General features: G+C 41.7%; 1 protein-coding gene across 2 annotated transcripts in view; it reads left to right on the top strand.

The window, feature by feature from the left end:
* Window positions 1-1,511: 1,511 nt before the first annotated feature.
* The window catches only part of insyn1 (inhibitory synaptic factor 1), a 47,241-nt gene continuing 27,112 nt past the window's right edge, over window positions 1,512-21,640 (top strand). Inside the window, exons 1-2 of one of the 2 annotated variants that reach the window (XM_010783939.1) lie at window positions 1,512-2,081; window positions 2,547-4,160. In XM_010783939.1, coding sequence (XP_010782241.1) covers window positions 4,017-4,160 — 144 coding nt within the window. In that variant the 5' untranslated portion in view covers window positions 1,512-2,081; window positions 2,547-4,016. Of the gene's footprint in view, window positions 2,082-2,125; window positions 2,346-2,546; window positions 4,161-21,640 lie in introns of those variants that run through there. The other variant, XM_010783940.1, reaches the window with a different exon arrangement.

The following is a 21,640-nucleotide window of genomic DNA, read 5'->3' as shown; positions in this document are numbered from 1 at the left end:
ACTTGGGATTTATTGCCAAGGCACCAACTTACAAATATATATTTTTTCCCGGGATCGCCCAGCTTGGTCCTTATGCTGTGCGGCTTGTTGTGCATTGGTGCGTTTGAACATACGTGTGCCCAGCTATTAAAAATGACGTTGTATAAAACGCCTATAAACTACATGGCACAATAAATCAAAGGTAGAAATACAACATATAGTTGGACCCGCTCCAGATTCCCAGTTAAACTCACAGAGTGGAATGACCTTAGCATTAATAAAATATATATTTTACGGGAGGAAATCATCTAATTCTCCACCAATGAAGGCCTCACTGCCACAGAGTTATCTGTGCTCTACACCTGGGCCTTCCCACTAAGAGGTCATTTAGTACACACTTTATTTTGGGAGAGCTCCATGAAATTCACCACGAATATAAGATATATAAGTTTTTTCTTTTTAAATGATGGCTTGAAAAACTGTGCTGCAAGCTGTTACTGTGTTCTAAGAAGGGAGCAGTGCGACTAAGCAGTGAAGCTACAAAGGAAACATGCTCAAGGACACCTGTTTCTCTCAGGGAGCAGTTTGTGAGAAGCATCTTGCCACTGCAGCAGCCATGTGCAAATACAGGAAAAGCACAAGATCCCATTTCAGTCCCCTTTCTCCACAAAGAGCCACGATGTGCTTTAGAATCTGACGTAATATTAACACATAATAAAGATGTCCTAACATTACACAATGTGACTGTATAAAGAAAAGGAATATCACATTTGCATTTCTTTATTATATTTTGAAAAAGTAGAACTCTGTTAGAGAGAAATGTACTTTATTAAACTGCAGCCTATTCGCCCAATTAGCACCAGCATAAGGTCTGTGGTGCTAGTGTTAGAAATCACAGAGGACCCCAGATCAAATGCATGAGCATGGACGATCCACCTAACTTGAAACCACTCTGCATTTTGCTTTACAGTTATGCTAAGGAATGCACCGAGCCGCTGGCTGTTCAGTAGTTATCTGCCAAGACCCTCTGGAATCGGGCGTGAATTGCTCAAGAAGTTTCTATTATGAATCTGCTTTACAGTTACAGTATCTCCTTTCGAAAAGTAATTTCATATTAGGGTAATTGCCTCTGGTGGGGTTATGCAGGGCTGTTGTGTTGAAGAAGAAAATGCTGATGAAGAGGACGGGGGAGAGAACAAGTCAGGCTGGCCCTCCCTCCCTATTCCTGTCTCTCAGTCAGATGAGGTCATCAAACGCCAACCTGCTTTGTATATTAATGATGTAACAGCAAGAGGTTTTTGGACACTCTTTCCCCAGAGACTGCTTGGCTGAAGGCAGAGGAAGACTTCATCTTGATTTAAGAGAGAGACAACACCCTCGATATAACTGTGACCAAGGCTAGATAGGCAGTGTGAGGAGATAGTGGGGGAGTGTAGGCGCCAGCAGAGAGGAAAGGAGAGGACAGGAGAGGAGGGGACTGTGCGATACACTGTGCCTTTAAAGCACCCGGCCCCTCCTCCTCAGAGCCGAGCAGAACAGCCGAGTGGTGCTGGCAGGAGCCTGAGCCCCACGATAAACTCTGGCATCAGCTTCCCTTCATCCGGCAGTCAGCGAGGACACAGTGAGGGTGCAGGGGCAGAGAGACGGGGACGGAGAAAGGGGAAGAGCAAGAGTGACAGAGGGGGGAGAGAGAGAGAGACGAAAACAGAGAGGATAGGCAGAGAGGGAGAGGCTGTCATAGGAATCACACAGCTCCTTTTCTACAGCCTCCCCCGGTGCAGGTGAACGCCGACGGGGGTGACGGGTGGCGTGCTTTTGGGCAGCACAGTTATCTGAGTGATGGTAGCGGCCGCGGCGGCATCACAATCTGAAACAGGTGTTCTCCTCGCCGCTCCAGCTCTTAGTCATCTTCAGCCCTCCTCTTCAGCCTCCTCTCTCCCTGCTCAGAGTGCTATCAGGGCCATTCATCGTTCCCATCTCATGCCTCCTGCCTCCTCCTCCTCCTCCACAGCTTCATCCTCCACTTCTACTCCTCCTCTGATGAGACACAGCCTCAAAGTGAAATAGCCCTGCTGATAGAAGCTTCTCTCTCTGTCAAGACAGTAAGTAGGGGAGAGAGGCAGAGAGCTGTGTGTGAGTGTGAGTGAGAGAGAGAGAGAGAGAGAGAGAGAGAGTAAGAGTCTGTTTGAGATTGAAAGGAATGAGAGGAAGACAAAACGTCAAGGCGGGCGAGAGGAGAAGAGGTTAGTGTGTGTGCGACAGAGGGACTGCTGAAGAACCAGCAGGTTGTGTGTAGCTTGAATGATCCTGCTGTGCGTGGACAGCGAGCGCTGGGCATAGCAACAGCAAAGTGATGCACAGGAAAGGTGAGTAGGTGTGTGTGAGAAAGTGATTCTGAATCTAGAGATACATTTTGACAACGCAATTAATTGCCGTCCATCTCCGAGTCTTCTTCACTCTATTGCTTTTCTTATGTCGCTATGACTTCCAGAAAGAGGGAGGAACCGAAAGGATTGAGGGATGAGACATGAGAGAATAAGTGATTGCTTTTCTTCCCGTCTGTCCAGGTGCCATGTGTGATTGGCCAGCGCACCCCGTGGCAGCGGCATCGCCCTGGATTTGGAGAGAAGCTCTTCCCCCCGCTTGTTCTCTGGGGCTCCTCAGGGAAGCTTTCATGGGATTTATCTCTTCCTGCTGGATGGCACTGAGCTCTCTGCCTCTCTGAACAGAGTCCACAGAGAAAACATACACTACACGGATAAGAAGTAAAATAATTATCCAATCACGGCACAAGGAGGCAGACCGGGTTCCCTTAGCAACAACTGAAGGAGAGAAGAGAATCCTTTTCGGTTTCTGCGCCCTTGGTTTTTGGGCACACCCCTGTGGACTGCTGTGGGTCAGTGTTTTCTGACAGGACTTGGAGAGCGCTGTTGCATAAGACAAGCTGCCACCCGAATTCCAGGGGAAGGCTCTTATTCGAACCGCTTCGTAACTGCGTCTCATGGACACCATGATTTTTTGTTATCCCTCTACAAATTCTCATCACAAGTCACGTTCCGCTGGCTTGGAAATCAATTCATTCTGATCCCACGCCACCTGGAATAAGCCCTGCTATCGGGGGAGAGTGGACGCTCTGTGAAAAAGACCCACACCTACCTTCCTCCCTTTCATGGACGAGAATTGAAGGACAACCAGATTAAGTCATCAGCTGTAAAGAAAATGGATGTGAAGCAAAGTTTATTCTGATGCGAGTTTCTACTGAGAATCTTTAACATTTGTCCTGGAGGGGGAAACGGCACAGAGGAATATCCCCTTTTTCCAAACAGGGTCTGTCCTCCTCTCATAACAGACAGTAGCTGAAGGACTATATTTAGAAGGCAAATCTTGTCCCCGCTGGCCACCAATAATGTAGAACACGATCATTTTGAAAATCGAGCCACTGCTGGGAGTTCTATTTTTCTATCTATGTTGGATAGCTTTCTCTATAAAAAGGGTTAATATGAACCCATTTTCTGCTTTCACTTTTGTATGTTAGCCTGCCATTATCTCACTGTGTTTCAGAAGTAAAAAAGCTTTTACAGGACAAGTGGAAGAGGGAAAAAGTCTCTTCCCTGTATAGTCAGGCGTTTTAAATAGCATCTTCTCGGGAACAATTTCAAACGTACACACGCTGACACATGAGATGAGTTGGCTCAACAAGATTATGTAAGAGTTTCGTACGAGCTTCAGCCCATGTGTTTTGCCCGTTTCTTTTCCATGGATTTACAGCGCTCGACTTTTCCCATGCTCATTTTCTCTTCGTTTTTGGAAGTGTCTACAAGAGGGCATGGATGTGTGAGCCTGTGCCTGGTGTGCGGGCGAGGCAAGGTGTTTTGGCTGCCCAGGTGCTTTTAAGATGTTGAGGTCTCCCTGCGTGGCCGGGGCCCCTGTTCGGATCAGTAGCACTGAGGCTCCTTGTAGCCAAAGACATGGACCCCGACTCGGCTCCCCCACGCCCTCAGCCTGTTGGCCACTGGCCCCACGTCGCCCTGTAAAGGATGTCCCTCAGCAGAGCTCCGGCCCGGGACACCTCTGAGACCCCGAGCCCGAGAGAACGCATCCGCAGCCACATGAAGATGGTGATCGACCAGCTGGACGGCATTCTCAAAGAGCTCAAGGATGTGGCCAAGGAACTCCGGGAGGTGAGGTTTAAAATTCAGCTTTCACATATCATGCTCCTGGGGGGTGGGGGGAGTTTAGCGTAGAACAAGAGGAGGAAGAGACGGAGGCAGGGAAAGAACGTGGGTGCCAGGTGGGTGTGCTTCTCAAGTAGGCTGCATTTAATTAAGTGTAAAATTATTTTTTACCGAGCATGGAGATTTTGATTAAGATTTTAAAGTGATGAGATCTCACTTTTGTTCCCCTTGTTTTGGAACAGGAGGAGGATACTGTTGATTAAAACCGCAGCGAGTCCGTCTTCCTTTTCCAATCAAACAAATGCTTATCGCCAATTACAAATGTCCTTCATGTGTTCAGTGGTGTCTTGTGGGAGGTACAGTCAATGTTAAGAGCTGTTGAAAAGCAGCAAAGCCAGGCTGTAAGAAAACACAGAAAGGCTTAGATAAGATACAAGACTTAGCACCGCAATAGTTATATAACCGTTTTGTTAAGGATCAGCTGGGTTCCTACTGTATTTTTGAAACTGCCATGGTAACACTGGGAGATTTGTGCGTGTATTAACGGTACACGGTTTGAAAAAAGGATCAGCAAAGAAATATACCGCGTGTGAATGTGCTCTCACAAGTAAATTGACTGAACAAACGTGTGTGTGATGGCTGATAATCAGGGTACATCTGTTCATGAGCGTGTGAGAGTACAAAATGGCCCTCATCATCTCTTTGGGATCTTCCCCTGCAGTGTCCTCAAAGCTGGGAGCTCTTCCCGCAAAGCTCCTCCAAAGAAAGAGATAATAGCTGATAGAGACAGAGACAAATGAAACCAGAGCAAACAGTTGTGTCCGACCCATCCCACATCCTCCAAGCTTATCACATGATAATCCTCCCACCTACTTCTGATCAGGGATGCAGAGGGAGCGTGTGTGTGTTTCTAAACGTGTTGAAAAAGCGAGATGGTGGATGTTAGCGTATGTAATGACCTGAAGGAGGAGGAGGGTTTTGAACAGCCAAGGTGAAGCTGCCATAACTCACTCCATCACCGCACAGGATCCCCGTAACCCCCCACACTCCCAGCTCTGTCCCGCTCACCATGCTCTACTTTATGTACTCGTACAGTTGGAGGTGCAAGGGCACAGCTCACAGTGCACCTTCCCTCTGTTGAGCAGGAGAAGCCGGCCTGTGCGCGAGTGGTGATTGATGATTATGGGACAACTGCAAGTGGAATAATGCTGGCTAGGGCTATTTATAAACAAAAACACAGCGTGTGCCTCTGCCAGCTCCAACGCATATTACCATTCTTATCCCAGACCCCATTAGAGAGGGCTCGGCACAGAGGCTCAAATGTCATTTTTTTATTGGGAGAGCACAATCCCACATATTGAAATGGCTAAGGAATCATATTAGCTGCAGTGGCAGTCATAATGCTGGTATCAATATCCTGCAATTAACTGACCTATGAGATTGCAGGGAATCAAAAGGAAGATGAAGAATCAGTGTAGCGCCATCAGATGCATGGAAGCCTAATGTTCCATACAAGCCACATGAAAGGAACAACATAATAGATAACTGTCATATAAATAAATGATGAATTGCGGTGTGAATATAGTGAAATAAATAACTGTGAAGGAGTAGTAATGACTGATTATCACCCACAAGGTCTTTGGGGAACTGGAGATACTGCAGTGGAGTTAAAGCTGACACTCCAAAGCACGTAGCTGCCCAGAAATTAGGAAACTGGTCTGTCACGATTCTTACTTCACAGTATTGTTTTCACAGCTCAAGATCACATACGTGCAGTGTAAGTGTGTCAAAAGCTGTTAAAAAAATCTAATTTCATCATTAGTCAAACTGCCCACATTTAATTAGCTGATTGCTCATTGCTTCAAAGTGTGCATTGTATATTGCAATATTCATTTAAAAACATTAAGTCCTCTACATGTATTCAAATGGGAAGATTTGAAAAGGTTTTCAATCTGTCCTTCACGGGCTTATGCATCAACTGTTAAAGAAATGATAATTCTGCAGATTTCTTTAAGGTGATAAAAGTGCCGGGGAATAAACCTTTTATCACTTAATGCTAAATTGTTGAGCAAAATCGAACAGTTTTTAATTGAATAAATATGTCAAGCCCCAAGGAACATTTTAATAAGGCCCAAGGGCAATCTCACATCCAAAAAGTAGGTGACACAGAAACATCGTTTGAATACATTTTGCAAATTGAGTAGCTTAGAAATCCAAAGAAGGCAAACTAGGGTAGTTTTGCAGATTTCAAAATAAAAATTATCCATCCAAAATGGCTATTTTCTTCAGCACAATGTGGGCTTGGATAAGTGATACTAACAAGCACCAATAAGCAAAGTGATTGAATACTGAACATGATGGTATGAATTAAGAACATTTGGCTGGTATGAATTAAGAACATTTGTCTGAAAGGAACAAGAACTTCCACATTAGAAAGACTTTCCGCTCCACTGATTCTAACCCAATGTGGCTCCTTAAAAAGATGGTTGCTAAAAAAAAAGGGGTCATCCATTGGTCCTTCTTTCTTCTCTGCCAAAATTAATGATCCTGACTTTGGATCACGACAACACACTTAGTGCAGTCTAATCAAACCGTGTGGTGAACTTACCATTACACTTTAATCACCGTCAGGAAAATGGGATTTTTGTTCCTATGTGGCAAATTCAGTCATTTGGACAGTGCAGTGGGTGATTTCCTCAAACAGTCATTTTCACAGAGCCTGAGAAATGAGTAATAATGAATCTTAAATTAAAAAAATGATACCAACGAATGTCCATGTAAATCTGTCAGGGTTGTGGTTTTCCTTCTAAGAGTTTATTATTTGTTTTTCTTCAGTGTTATCCACCCATCTGGTCTCTAAGCAACTATGTTTTTTTATTCATCCAGGTACATTCCATATAATTCACATAATTACCTAACATGTACCCATTAACCATGATTAGCTTTCAAACATGTGGTACAATTAAATATAATTCCTTCTCCTTGGCTGATGGTGTGTTGGTCACATAAATTAGCTGGTCTACTGTGGAATACAATCGAGACATTTAGCATCCATGCAATGTGGCTTCCACCCCAAGCCAGCAAAAATAAAAAAAACATTAAATATAAAAGCTGTCTCTACAACAGTGCTTATACTGATAATCTATAAGAGAGAGAGAAAGCTGTTTTATTCGAGAGATCATTTTATTTTTGAAATACTTTGATGCTTTCACTGTTGCTTGTCCTTGCTACAGCACAGTCTCGGGCATACATCTCCTTTACATGTCAAAGAAAAATGGACCACGGACTACACAGTTTTCCAAGATAGCTCCCTTCAAAAGCCTATTACAGTCAAATGCAGCCTGTCTTACGTGTGAATCCCATTACAGGCCCCATGACGGGTAAAATGAGGGTAATATACTGATAAACTACTCCATTTGTAATAATAACACCGGGAGTAGTGGCAACTCTAGAAGAAATAATTTATTTAGGTATCATTTCAACCTTGGACTTAGAAGTTTGAGGATAAAAACAAATAAAAGAATTGCATGAAAGAGATCCTCTGAAATGTCTGACGTTGAGCTGTTCCTTCTGGGAGAAAGGGTACGTAAGGAAACGCAAATGCTGGAGTGCACTCATGTTGGTTATTCGAGAGATACAGACTTGTAAATTGAAAGAATTTAATGAAGCGTTAAAAAAGAAAATAGAGTGAGACTGGGGAGAAGATGCAGCGGCACTTGGAGGAAGGGGTTTGGCAGTGAGCTACACGTCTTTATACGGAACCAAACGGGGATGATGGACTGTTATTATGTGGATGTAGTTATTATGCAGAATCATACCACGAGCAGACGATGCTGCACGTCTGTGCACGGCTCAAGACAAATGAACACAGGAAGGCAATCAGGACTCAGGAATTAAAGCTCCAAAAGAGAGGAGAGGATATAAGCTGGACAAAGAGCAATTATGAACAGCAGAGTACAGCATGTGCAGGACACTGGCCTCCATCAGTCAGCTGTAGCTGCATGCACGATGCTCAGTGTAATAACGGAGACTGGCTTACCGTTTAGACTCAGCCTGAAGACAGAGCAGGGAGGCAGCAGGAAAGCACTGGCGTCAGGTGAAAACTGCTTCCTCCCAAAGTCAGCTTTTTAGGAATAACGTCCTAAACCCTTTATTAATGAGTCTTGCCACCGTGCAGTTTTAGAACTACATAATGGATTTTTTAAAGTGTTTCATTAATGTGTTCCATCTACTGAGAATCAGCAGAGAGTACCATCCGGATTGAGAGCCTTTCAGGTTTTCTTGTTTCTACGGTCAACTTTGTGCATGACAAGCTCAGACTTAATCTGCAGGAACACCTTAAAGTCACAGTAAATGTTTGTCCATTCAATTTCCATTCATCCTCTTTTTACCAGATACCAGCATGATAGCATTGGTTGGTAAATAAAGGCATTTGGCAAAGTAGAAAACTGTTATGCGAATGATTCGAAGGCTACCATGTGGTGCTCCTTCATGTCTGTCCCATGTTTAAATAATCCATTGTTAAAGCCTGGTGTGGTATCCAACAGCTGGCCCCAGATCAGCCAGCCAACGGTGTCTCTTTCTCTAGACTGAAACCAGTTATGACACATCCACATCGAGGAGGGAACCGCGGTCCCTTATCTGCTGGAGCTGCCACGCTCAGCACTGAATCAAAACTGTTCCAAAACCCAGAGGGAGCCCAAAAGCAAAATCAAAAGGGCCGTTTTCTTTTTCTTCGGGGGCCATATCCTCTCCTCACACTGTGTTTCCCCCTGCTGATGCTGATGCTTCTGCTGAGCAGGTTCAGGGAGCAGAAGACTGCCTAGCAAGAATACTTCAACGTTTGACCATGAGACTCCAGGACTAAACACCAAGACAAGGACTTGGGGAGTAGAACAATATAAGGGCCACTGGTAAACAAAGTCTCCATTGAATGAAATAGTTGATCCTATTTCTGGGGAATATTTTCCGGAAGGTTTAAAAAGGCATTGGAACATTAGATAACTCCTGTTGGGGAAATGGCTTACTGCTGCAGCATGTAGTACAAAAGAATATTTTAGAATAATTAACGTGGGCAATTATAGCAAGGGTTTAGCAACTACAACTACAATTACTCTTTATAGCCAACGAATTGGGAAAAATATGAGGAATACAAGTTTAATTCACTAAGAACTTCTTTCTGTTGTTGAAGTCATTTCATTGTAAATACAAATCCAGATAAATTCAACAATTAAAAATGACTTGATATGGCTGAATACCACAACATATTGGCAGGAGATTGTGGCTCCATGTTTGTCCAAATGAACGGCTACAATCAGAAATTACAATCAGTCACAAAGCTGTGTCCCGGTTGATCATTTCCCACAAAGCAACCATTTTGACTTGGCTACAGAGTACTGTGGGTTTACTGGCCAGTTGACCACAGCCCAGTGGTCTCCATTGACGACTGCCCAGTCTGTTCTCCATCACAGAGTCCATTTATTTCTGATTGAAGCAGGCTTGGCCCATTATACGACCTGTGAACATGTCCACCAGCTGTCCTAGCAGGCAAACAACGCTCTGTAGGCAATAGTGAAAGCTTAACCACTCACACAGGAAAGTACTCTTCAACCTGACATACCTGGGCCAAAGGGTTTCTTCTCATTAAAAACCATTTGGAAGAAATGACAAGTACCCGCATGCCGTGTCTGTCAATGTGTTCTTCCTTGTCAGACCTCTTTTGTGTGTGGAAATTAAATTCCTAAATTAAACATGCCTCCAGCGCAGTTCTCTTTACTCAGGAAAACAACAAGAACAAGGTACCTCAAGCCTTATCTATTCTTTGCTGAACATAAAACACCCTGCCATCTCAACACCTGTGTTTCAGCCTTGAGCTGAGCTCCACATAAAAACACTTGGAATGAATCAGAGGCTCAATTATTCTCAGGACTGATGAAATACTGCTTCGGGATTTGAAGTGAAAATGTCAGATCATGTCCTGGTTGAACTGATTTTAAATGGATTCCGACCTGAGCACGGCATGCTCATGTCTGCTTGTACAAAACTACCATGGTGACCCCATTGAATAATTACAATTTGATACAAAATATGGCCCATGACTTAACAGGTGATAAGGGAGGAGATAAAAACATATTTTCCATTTATTTGACCAAGAATAGCTGGCAAATGAATCAATTCCAGATGTACATTTCCTAGATGCTCATATGTTACTAAATTGTAATGAAATCAATTAAAATATACAGCCCAAAATCAGGAATTTGCATTAGAAGCCACTATGGCATACAACGCCCTCGGATTACATTAAACGTAAGCAGTATTAAGGAGTGAAAGGAGAGCAGAATCAAAGGAGGAGGGGGGGGTAGCAGTAAAAAAAAAAGGGTAAGACTTTAGCAGCATCTAACCTTGAGAGCTGTAAAGAGAATAAAAACGGCGCCACGCTAAGCATTCCCCTGAGCCTCTTCCACCTAGCTCTGCTGTGGGGCTCCAGCTCCTCCAGGATGCAGGCCCAGCATGTTGACTAGCCCATCATGCCTGTAACACCCAGTGGATTAGCTGGCCCTTTGAGCTCGGCCTCCCTATGCGAACTCCGCATACACTGTAATGAGGGCTTCAGGTTATACCTCTGCTGAGGTAAACACTCCAAAAAGTGCACTCATCTCGCTCATTGATTTGTATCAAATAACACGCCTACTGTGGGCGAGTAACGGATAAAGTGGTGACTTATCTTTTCTAAAAAAAAAATTAAACCTTGCATGTTTGCATTTTGTGATTCAGCCACAAACCCTTTTGCATGTCCCTAGGCGAGGATGGAGCTGAATAGGATGAAAAGGGGAGTTAAAGACAGGGACAAGAAAAACAAAATGTGTCCAAGTGAGATGGAGAGAGAGAAAAGGAGAGAAAGAGATGAAGGGCGGATGGAGATAATGGTTTCTCCTGCTGCACAAAATTGCGACAGACTGGGTGGAACAGCTTAGATCAATTGTTGCAATTGTGCTCGTTCGTGGGCGTGTTTCGGATTGTTTTGGCCTATCTCTGCGCTGTGAATAAAACCAGTAGGCTGTAGTTAATGGTGTGAAAAATGGCATCCATCGAAGTGCACAAGCAGCCTCCGAGAATAGCTACATCATTTCATTGTGTCAAAGCATACTGTACGCAGAGAGACAGCGTGCTCTCTATTAGGACGCAAGACTCTCTCTTCCACCTGGTGTGGAACAAATGTTTTAAGAGAACAAATTCCAGTAAGGAATAATGAGAAATACAAATTATTAATGTGAAAAGATCTTTTGTTTTTAACTTCATTTCCAGTGCCTGTGAAAGTGCTCAGGGCAATGTGGGCCACTGCACTCAACAGTGTATCAGCCTAATCCAGCTCCGATCTTTGGAAGAGTGTTATACTGAGGGATCATCAGGCAGCTTTTTTTGTCCTGCCTTTTATTTTTAGCCATAGCCTGTGATGCATCATAAATCAACCCAGTTTCAAATAAGATTGTTCAGTTTTAACCAGCAGGAATAGCTGAACCGAGATAGCACGTTAGCAAGTGTTTGTATCCTCTGGCCTTAACAAATGCACATAAACATATAATGTTGAGCAGATGCGCACAGGTTGGTTCTTAGAATGATGAATATTGTGAAGGTTTCTTATATTGAAGCATGCTTTTAGTATTTTTTCTTCCATGTTTTGAGGAAGGTGTTTGAACAATATGATGATGTTCGGCTACTTGACTTGATGATGTGTTGAAGAAAACTAAAAGGGTAGTAAAACAATGTTTATAGCATTTTGTTAAGAGGAAATGTTACAGTATCCCAACTGAAGGTTCCACTTTTATTTTGTCAAAAATGATAAGAAATAAGCCATTGCACATTTAGTCTGACTTATAGTTTGACACTTTCAAAAACATTTCAGTTATGATGAGGGAGGAAAAATCATTGCCACATTTCAGGGTTTTTTCGAGAATTTTCAAAAACATTTAGATGAGATTATACAGTAGTTTAGATAGTGCTAAATAATTACTAAGCACATTTCCCCAAGCGAAATGTCATTATGTCCTGAAGAAACATCAACCACCTCACAAACACAGAATAAGGACACGCTGCCATGGAAAACTAATTTTTCAAGTCTGCACATGTTGGCACAACATCAGCTAGGTCGTCCCGTCTTCTCCACTTAGACTTCTTTTATTGATTGATTAGAGTCCAGACGGCAAAAAATGCTAATATAAATCTTAAAATCGTGTTTATAAAAAGTTTATTAAATGATCTGAAATGTATTGCTACTAAATTGTTGTTACTTTCCAAATGTCAACACCATGTCTTTGGCAATGTGATGGTTATAGTTGTATTGATGGTAACCAGATGGACACTTGCCTCTTCACAGCTTTTATTTTTTCTAAATCTTTAAATGTGGCTCCTGAAACAACTTACTAAGTTAATTATACAATGTTCAAAATATAGTCAAATGAACTCAAGAATAACCTCATCATTCGTCACTGTTTATTTTACTGGCACAAATCAGAGCAGATGTGATTTTTTTTTACAGAGGCTCACAGTTCCAATTTGCAACAGGTGCTCAGAACATAATTACTATCAATTTGAGTGGTTAAAAAATGTTGAAGTCTGTTCGGCAACAAAATGTAATCTTAAAAATTGCTCACGGAAGAAAGCCAATATGTTCTCTTAATGTTTTAACACCTAAAGTACAAATGAGGAAAGGAAAGAAAGCCAAATCATTCTGATTTATAAAACCTTGTGCACGTGGATCAGCGTCACATCCCGTCCTTGACACATTCAACCATAAATGATCAATGGAGCACATCGTAAAGGTCCCCTAGGATACTGTTTTTCATTACTTTAATATAGGTCTCAGATATATACAAAACATGTCTCTGACGTGTTTGGCTCCAAATACCAAACAGATCATTGCAGCATCCCATAATCCCCTCTGTTTCAGCCCTGTTTCAAAAGTGCTGATTCTGGGTCTGTTACTTTAGAATGAAAATAAGGAGACCCTCCCCACGCCCCTCTGAGAGATATTTGGTTAAAAAGAACACATTGGTGGCTCCAGGAGTGAGATCAGGTGATAAGGGGGGGGGGGGGGTTGGTTACCTTGGTGGTGGTTGGGCTAATGTTACTCAAAGCTACAAAAAAACGTTATGGACATCATAAAGTGGCAAAAATCTGATCAGCTCATTTTCAGACAGGTTTTTATATAAATGGATCAGGACAAAAAGAGAGAGAATCTTTTTTCCTGAAAGGTTCAGAATCTCTTTACACTTTTATGTATAAAAGACGGATGTGGATTTTGCATAATACAGGGTTCATACACTTTTTCATCAATGATTTTCAATGACTTCTCCATGACCAAACAAATGACTCTTTCTCAGCGGTACCATTGAAAATAACATTAACATGGAAAGGGAAAATAAGGTCTGCATATGAAACATGTTGTGCCTATCTAAAACAAATCAAATAGGCTTACTAGCTTCTACTAAAATCTCTCAGCAGCAAAATACCTCGTCAGTTAAATGCCATTTTACATTTCATTACTATACAGTATTTATTATCTTTATAGTATTACTATTTTGGCGATTAGATCAAATATAAATTATATTTGATGCAACTTCAGTTACATTTCCATGACTTTTCCAAAACTTTGGGAAAAATATTGTTTTCCATAACTTTTCCAGGGCCTGGAATTAGCATTTTGAATTTCCATGACTTTTCCAGGTTTTTAATGACTGTAAGAACCCTGATAATAGGTGACCTTTAAGGTTGATTATTATATTACACAAGTTTATATTATTTACAGTAAATCCCATCGACTACCATAGAAAGACCACTTATTTCCTTCTAGCAAATAAATCACCATGGTGATGGCTGAGGTTGTCCCTAAACATTTGTTCCTGCCTAGTTTTTCCATTCAACATTTTACAGCATTACACATTAAACGTGTCACTGCAGTATTTATATGTTTACAGCAATCAAACTGGTTGCTTCACAACTTACCAACATGGTCACACAAATGAGTGATACCTCCTACCGAGGGCTATCATTTGAAAACACATTTTAATAGGTGAACACCATATATTTATTAATGTAAGCTATGTTATGGAGAACTTGGCCTGCACTGGGGCTTACCGTATAATGAGGATAAGGAGTGTAATGATTGTGCGAGAGCCGTCACTGGTTTTATTTCCAGACTTTGCTAATTTACACAATCTGTGCAAGTGGAGAAGTTGTGCCGGGTGAGGTGACAGGAGAAAGCAGAGTGTGTTGAACAGATTGCACTGGAGACGCAGTCATGTACACTGCAGTGATTTCACACACAAAAACGTTTGTATTAGAAGATACTTTTAAGACAACCAATAAGAAAACGGTTAAACTGTAAATAAGACCTCTGTTCTACATTTTAACTTGGTATTAATCTATATTTTTCTTCGACTTGTCTCGGTCTTGATACATTCTGGTTTCCTTTGGTTTAGGTTGTCATGATTACAACACTGACTTTGAGCAGAAAATGCAAGGAGTGGCAGAAAGTCCACTAACTTTTCTAACCGGAAATCACAGATTACTGGATAATAGGCTAATATAAAGGTAATGCATTCTGTAACAGGACTAGAAATGGTAAAACAGAAGATTCTCTGACTTGGACCAAATGAATGCCAACTAGACTGATATCTATTTAACATTTAAATGTCTTTAATTACTTCATTTTATGAGGAACCTGTCCGTCTGAATATCGAAGCAGAGTGTCTGTGCTTGGCCCAAGGTGTCGTAGTTAATCTGCATCGAGGGTCTGAAGAGAACTGTAATATTAGACAAGATATTTTTTTTACTTATTCATGAACAATTACATTTCAAAATGAATGAGACTGCTACAAACTAAAATAAGAATATGGATCTCAAGTCAGGTACAGTTTGGGTTATAATATCTTTGCTCTAAAGAAACATGGCTACCTGGGTACTGCAGAGCCATTCAGTAAGATATCCATCATCAGAAAACGAATAATTTTAAGAGTCATCAGGGGCTCTAATAAACCAATGGATCACCAATTTTAAAATGTGGGTCAAGTCAAACATTGTGACACACAAGATGCATTAAAGTTAAACTAATAAGCTTGTTGTAGAAAACGTTGCTAACTGAAATTAGAAGTCTGCGTTAAATTATTGTAGGTTCCCTCATTTCAGTGCGTCTGTGCATAATGTATTTGACCCTTTTGGCTATGTGGCTAGTTGGTAGTTTCATTGGAGGATCCAGGAAAGGCTAGTTTAATGTCAGTTAATGTTGTCGGTGCAAATGTTAAGGCTGCAGGTGAATAAGTTGGTCATGATAATGAGTCATAAGAATTCAGCAGTGGTTGGGTTTCCACTTTTTGCTCAGCTTAAAAGTGACCTTTGTTACAATGTTTGTACATGTTTCACTACAGTCACTGTGATCCTTGGTAAAGGGCATCACCTTTACACTGTGGGGTCTAAAATATGAAAAAAACACCTGATGAGTGCTTTCAAAGACAGCTCTCCCATGCTTTTGGGAAATTCCCCCCATGTCTTTGTATCTGGCCTTGCTCTGGCAGCTCACACTCTGCCAGTTGCACAGCATGGATGGCTGCCACCACTGTCATTGTCAATAACACGACAACCATCTAACGCAGGGCAGGGCAAGATGAAAGAGGCACAGCAGAGAGGACAGGATAATTAGTCAGACTCACAGCTAAGAGCAGAAGGGGAAAAAACATGTCAACAAACTGTTTGGATGATTTATATTTTTTGTCATCTGCGCAGTCACCTGTGCAATTGGCAGTTTATGTCCAAGATGATGAAGCCCAAGATTCCTGACTTTTATGCAAAGTAGGCGATATAGCAAGGTCTACGAGGGTGAAAATTATAATTAGACTTTTGGGTCCGCTGTTATTCTCAAGGATATTAACTGAGGATGGTTGATGCGGACCGTGAGCTGCAGGTTCTGATTAGAGAGAAAAAATCCTAATTATGATTATGCAAAAAGCAGATTGGAGATTTACTGATGAATTCACAGATGAACATGCATTAGCAAATTCCCAAGGTTAATAACCTGCTGGACTGTTTTCGTGTTGTGACGTGTCGTGCCAACCATTTCAATATACACGTTTATTTTGTAGTGCAACCTGGGGATGAATTTGTAACAGAAATAATTGTGAGTTGCAGCAACATAACATTTTACTGTGCAGTTTGTTTAATTTAAGGCATTAGTAGATCAACTGTTTACAGAATATAGGGTAATCTTCACGGCAATAATTCATCCCCTAATTGCAGCATTATCACGATCGAATGCATGATTTATTTAATTAATTCCAAGATTAGGATCAACACAGAAAGCCAGACAGATCCCATTGATTTAAGTGGTGGTCACCTTGACCCTGGCCATTGAATCTTACAACTCTGTGAGGTCATACACTTTAAGATTGATTGAAATAATATGGTTTTATTGAATGACTTAAAGTAGTGTTTCAATCACTCACACAAAATGACACAACGCAATATATTCAATAGAAGCCAACGTAGTTACATTGTTGATCGGTAACCACAGTCAGTGCTATAGTGAATCTATTATGCAAGGCACAGTGACTCACACATACACCCAGAAGTGATGCATACTAGTGCACACACACAGATCCATTTCTGCTTCCTGTGTGTGGTAAGGAGGGTATAAAATAGCTCAAGAGTCTGACAAGTAAAGCTGCTCCACAGTCCTCAACTCAACCATGATTCACAGTGTTGAGGCTCTGAGTGATCCAGATTATTCACTGGAAATTAGATTGTTGATAGAGATACTAACAATGACTTCTTGTTCAGAAAGATATATGAAATTACCGTAATTTTCGGACTATAAGCCGCGCCTTTTTTCCCATTTTTCGACCTGCGGCTTATATAACGGTGCGGCTAATCTATGGATTTTTACAGCTAACGGCCACTAGGGGACCTCCTAAATCTATGGATTTTACAGGTTACAGTCCACCACCTTTAACTCTATGGGCTCTATGGCCGGTCCGCGCCCCCCACCTTTAAGCGGCGGGCTCCAGCAGGAAAAGCTGGAGGCCGGAAAAGAGTGAGACAGGAAGCGCGCAAAAGTAAAAGTGGAACCGAGAGTGGTACGAGAGACAGAACGAGAGCAAGACAGACAGACATTACGAGAGCGAGACAGTTTGTCCCCGTACCACTGGTTGAAAACCACTGCTGTAGATCACTGCCGGTACGTGCGCTGGGAGCGCACCGTTTAAGTTTGAAAGTTGAAAAGTTTGTGTGTCTGAAACGCTATGTGATACAGTACAGTTTACACAGTACATGTTCTGTAGCTACTATTGCACTAAATGGTAACACTTGAATACGTTATGCAAATATGCAACTTGTTTGTTGAAATGTTAATAAATGGGAGCTTCCTCAAACAGCCATCTCTTTCCCGACAATCCCCTCTGAGCACGAACCCTTACATATGGTAATTAAACATTAAAACACCTGCGGCTTATAGTCCAGTGCGGCTTATATATGTACACATCATTCAATTTAGCTGCTGCGGCTTATATTCAGGTGCGCCTGAATATAGTCCGAAAATTACGGTAGTCCTGTTCTTCAAACTACTATGTTTTTATTATGAAACCATTCAGCTGTTGTGGTTGTTCGTATCTAGTAAATGCATGGTTTCAAGGGTTCATGTGTGATCATCAATAGAGTGTGTGGTCCAATGAAAAAATATGATGCAATTTGTGTGGGACTTAAGGTAATTTATGATGCAAAGACCCCCACAGAGCTAAACGTCCAGCCACTATCACATAAATCATCAACCCCAGTGGGCAGCTTCAGTTTTTTTTTTTAACCAATTCTGTGTTCAATCGTAAACTGCTAATCGACCTAACGTTTGACGACTTTGGTTTTAGAGCCTTTGACATGGATTGGAGTGGAGGGAGAGATCGAGCAGAGGTGGAGCTGCCTTGATGACCTCCATAGTTTCTATCAAGGTCACAGCTAGAATTATAACTCCTAGAATCAGCTGTTCATGTTGGCAAAGAGGGCAACTTGATGGAATGGTTTGCCCACAGTCAGGACTTTTGGAGTCAGGTGAGGGTGAAGATACTAAGGTCATCCATTTGTGTGGTGGGTTTTGTCAGCACAAAACAAATAGGACAAGGGTAGAACACAACCCTGCTGATGTCCAATGTCCGTTGCCGTCTGTAGCAGCGACTGGGGAGGGGGATATTTAGACACTGAGAACCAAGAGATGATTTAGAGAAAGTGGAAGCGATGGAGGCAGAGGGGGAGAGAGGAGGAGCCCGGGAAAGAAGAAGAAAAAAGAGCAGACAGGCGGAGAGGAAGGCTTATCACTTGGCCTGCAGACAACAGTTCTTTTTCTGAGCTGGAGCCGTGTGCAGAGGGCCGGAGGGGGGGGTTTGCTTTCCACTTCGGGGTGCACGAGCCAGAGGGTCAGCAGTTCATCGCATAATTCGATGGCTGCAAGTCAGGCGCAGATGCACAACAATAGAAAACGGGACCTAGCTATTTAACACCTGTCATTCCTGCATCTGCACTGGGAGCTGTCAAGAGCGGCTGTTAGCCCAAGCATATTTGCAAGATTTCACAAAGGGGGAGGACAAAATATTTATTTATTTTTCCATTTGAGTGCTTGCATTTTTTCAGAGTCCTTTACCCCTCAGAAGCATCAGATCCATCTGTCTTTCGTCACTGTTGCTTTGCAGAGTCATTTGTAACAACCAAGAATAGCTTTGGTCTACATTTAGTCAATGACATCTGCTATGACCTAAATGGAGGCGATATTAAATGGGCTGCGAGAAGCTAAATTGGTGATGGCACACACTCTTTAAAAGAGGAACTGTGTTTTCAGTACATTCTTAGGTCAAATGAAGAAAGGAAGAAAGAAATCAAGGGCACAGCCAACATCAAAAAATTACAAATAACTTATGAGTCACAATACAGGAACTGGGGAGCTTAGTAATAAATGTTATGTATTATATTTTCATATAATATTATGGCAGAACTTCGTCTATAATTATAATCTCAAGCAATATCAGTTGGGAAGACGGAAATATTGTTATGGGAAGGAGGGTTAAAGGTTCTGCATAAAGATGCACTTTCATAAAAGAACTGAATTGGTATTTAAATTGGATTTTGATTCAAAACCACAAGTGCACTTTTGGGGGCGTTTAATGTAAACGTTTTTTTTTACATGGAAAATTAGCATACTAAATGGAAAAATTGTTTTTCATCTCATGGTGACTCAAGGCATCTTACCAGGAAGCGCTGAATTAAGTACAACCATTGAGATATATGTTGGAATCAGCAAAAACGTTCTTTCTTACTGTATTAAAAAAACACACATCGGAATCCACTCTCTTCTACAGAAATCTAAAAGATGACGGGAATCTTCTTTCATGTTTTTTTGAGACGAGGAATTTAATCAGGCAAACAATACACAATCTAAGACACTAATTTAAACTGGTCTATATGCTCAATAATTACTCAGTGATCTATACATATTATTTAAAGATATATGCCAAATATGATAATCAGAGCATTATTCTAACTTGCAATACAAAGTGGAGTACCATCGTCATCCTATTTCCATGGTCAAAAGTGTGGATTCAATGATCAAAACAAAAACAAGCCGAGCAGCCTGGGAAGGCGACATGTAAACTCTTTATGGAGAATTATGCGCCGTGAGACAATGCAATTCCCAAATCAATTAAGAAAAGCTTTTGGCAAGCCTGTGGGCGATAGCCATATTTCCCCACATTGTCTATGTAAATGAAAACCTAATTTCCCTACTTATCACACCACTTTGCTCAGATCAATGTACCCTCTCTTTCTGCGTGGAAGCAAGTCCCCCAGTGCGTTGTATCCAAGACTAAGTTGCCATTATGATGCACCTCTTTGATTCTTCTAGAAGAAGGGATCTGATCCTCGCAGAGCTTCATTTCTTAGTTAGCGCTGTTCCAACTGGTGGATTCAGAAATTCAGACAAAAGCATTTAATAGAAACGTAATAACTTGAGATAAACCGCTTTTGACATTTAGCGCACCTACAGTTATTAATTTAAGCACAAAGACTGACTTTTTATAAGGAGAGTATAATGTTTCTAAAAGGGATGAAATACAATTTAAGAGACTTTGAAGGGATCGTAGTTTCCAAACGTATAACAATATTCTACAAGCACACAAACAGGACAATAATGTGACCTAAGCTTGTGACAAAGCTGTGAATTTAAATCTCAAACAACTCTACCAATTATCGACTGCAGCAAAAAGGCAAAACACATACAGTATGTATCCTTGACTTGTCCATGGCTTAGTGGCACTCCTGGACAAGTGCACTTCTGGGAACTTGCATCCAGGCAAACCCCCATCTCCTCTGCTTGACCAGATGCAGCCACACACCTGGAGCAGGGCGACCTCTCTCAGTCTAATTGCATGGACATAACATTGGCAGTTTGAAACTGTTCCGAAGCCAAATTCTGCAGGAGAGGTAGCGGGGGATTGATGCTCAGAAATGCGTTCCGACAGCTCCTGCCTGATTGACAGATTGATAACGCTTGAGTGTGGCCTCTTCTCGCTTCAGGTAGACCCGGCACTTGCCCCGCCTCCACGGGGCTCCAGGGAAGTGGCCGTTAGGGTCGAGAAGTTGGAAAGAGTGCAGAATGTTGTGTTACATTTAAATTTGGCTATAACTGTTGGTGGTCAGCCAATTATATATACATTGTGCAAAACAAAATCTCATGCTGTTCTCAGCCTACTCCTGCCTGCCTGCTTTCATATGTATGAGTGAAGGGAAGAGAGTATAGCTCAACCATACGCCATAGCTTTTGTAATGTTTTAATTCAGGTTGTCTTAGTTGGTTAAATTTGGAGATCTAGTGTTTCCCATTACTAACCCTAACCCTTGTTAAACAAGTATGTGTCATCTGATGAATTGATTTGTGTTGGCGCCATAGATACATCCCTTGCTTCTCTGCCCATTTGTTTTAGCAAACAAAGCCATGTGACTTGCCAAGCTTTTTCCTACCATGGTTGCAGTAATGAATTCAAAGCTACTTTGTTGCACTTAACCATAGAAGAGAGGTAACAAAGACAAATAACTGCTGCCTTCACTTGACAAATATCTTGTTCTTTTCAGTGAGGCTAGCAGAGTCATGGGATACATTATTGATTTCTGATCCTATGATAGCAGTGAATAACTTTAAGGAATAACACACTTTCTTGCCAACACTTTTAGCATACCACCACAATGTCATATCTTGAATTGTGCACACCAAGATCTGGTGCAACCAAGCCCTATTTCATTGAACAACTAAATACAGAAATAGTGTTTGAACACAAACAGTTTTGCATAGTAATAATGTCTGAAAATAACACAATATTGTCCTAGAATGACCAAATTCAAATACTTTGGTTCTAAAACCTCACATCCATGAAGATTCCTAAATTGGATTTGATTTGCTATTCAAGT

The sequence above is a fragment of the Notothenia coriiceps genome, unplaced genomic scaffold (assembly GCF_000735185.1).
Source record: "Notothenia coriiceps isolate Sejong01 unplaced genomic scaffold, NC01 NC01_scaffold00026094, whole genome shotgun sequence".
NCBI classification, from domain to species: Eukaryota; Metazoa; Chordata; class Actinopteri; order Perciformes; family Nototheniidae; genus Notothenia; species Notothenia coriiceps.
The sequence above is the reverse complement of the archived record's forward strand: the minus strand, read 5'-3'. Positions and strand labels throughout refer to the sequence as shown.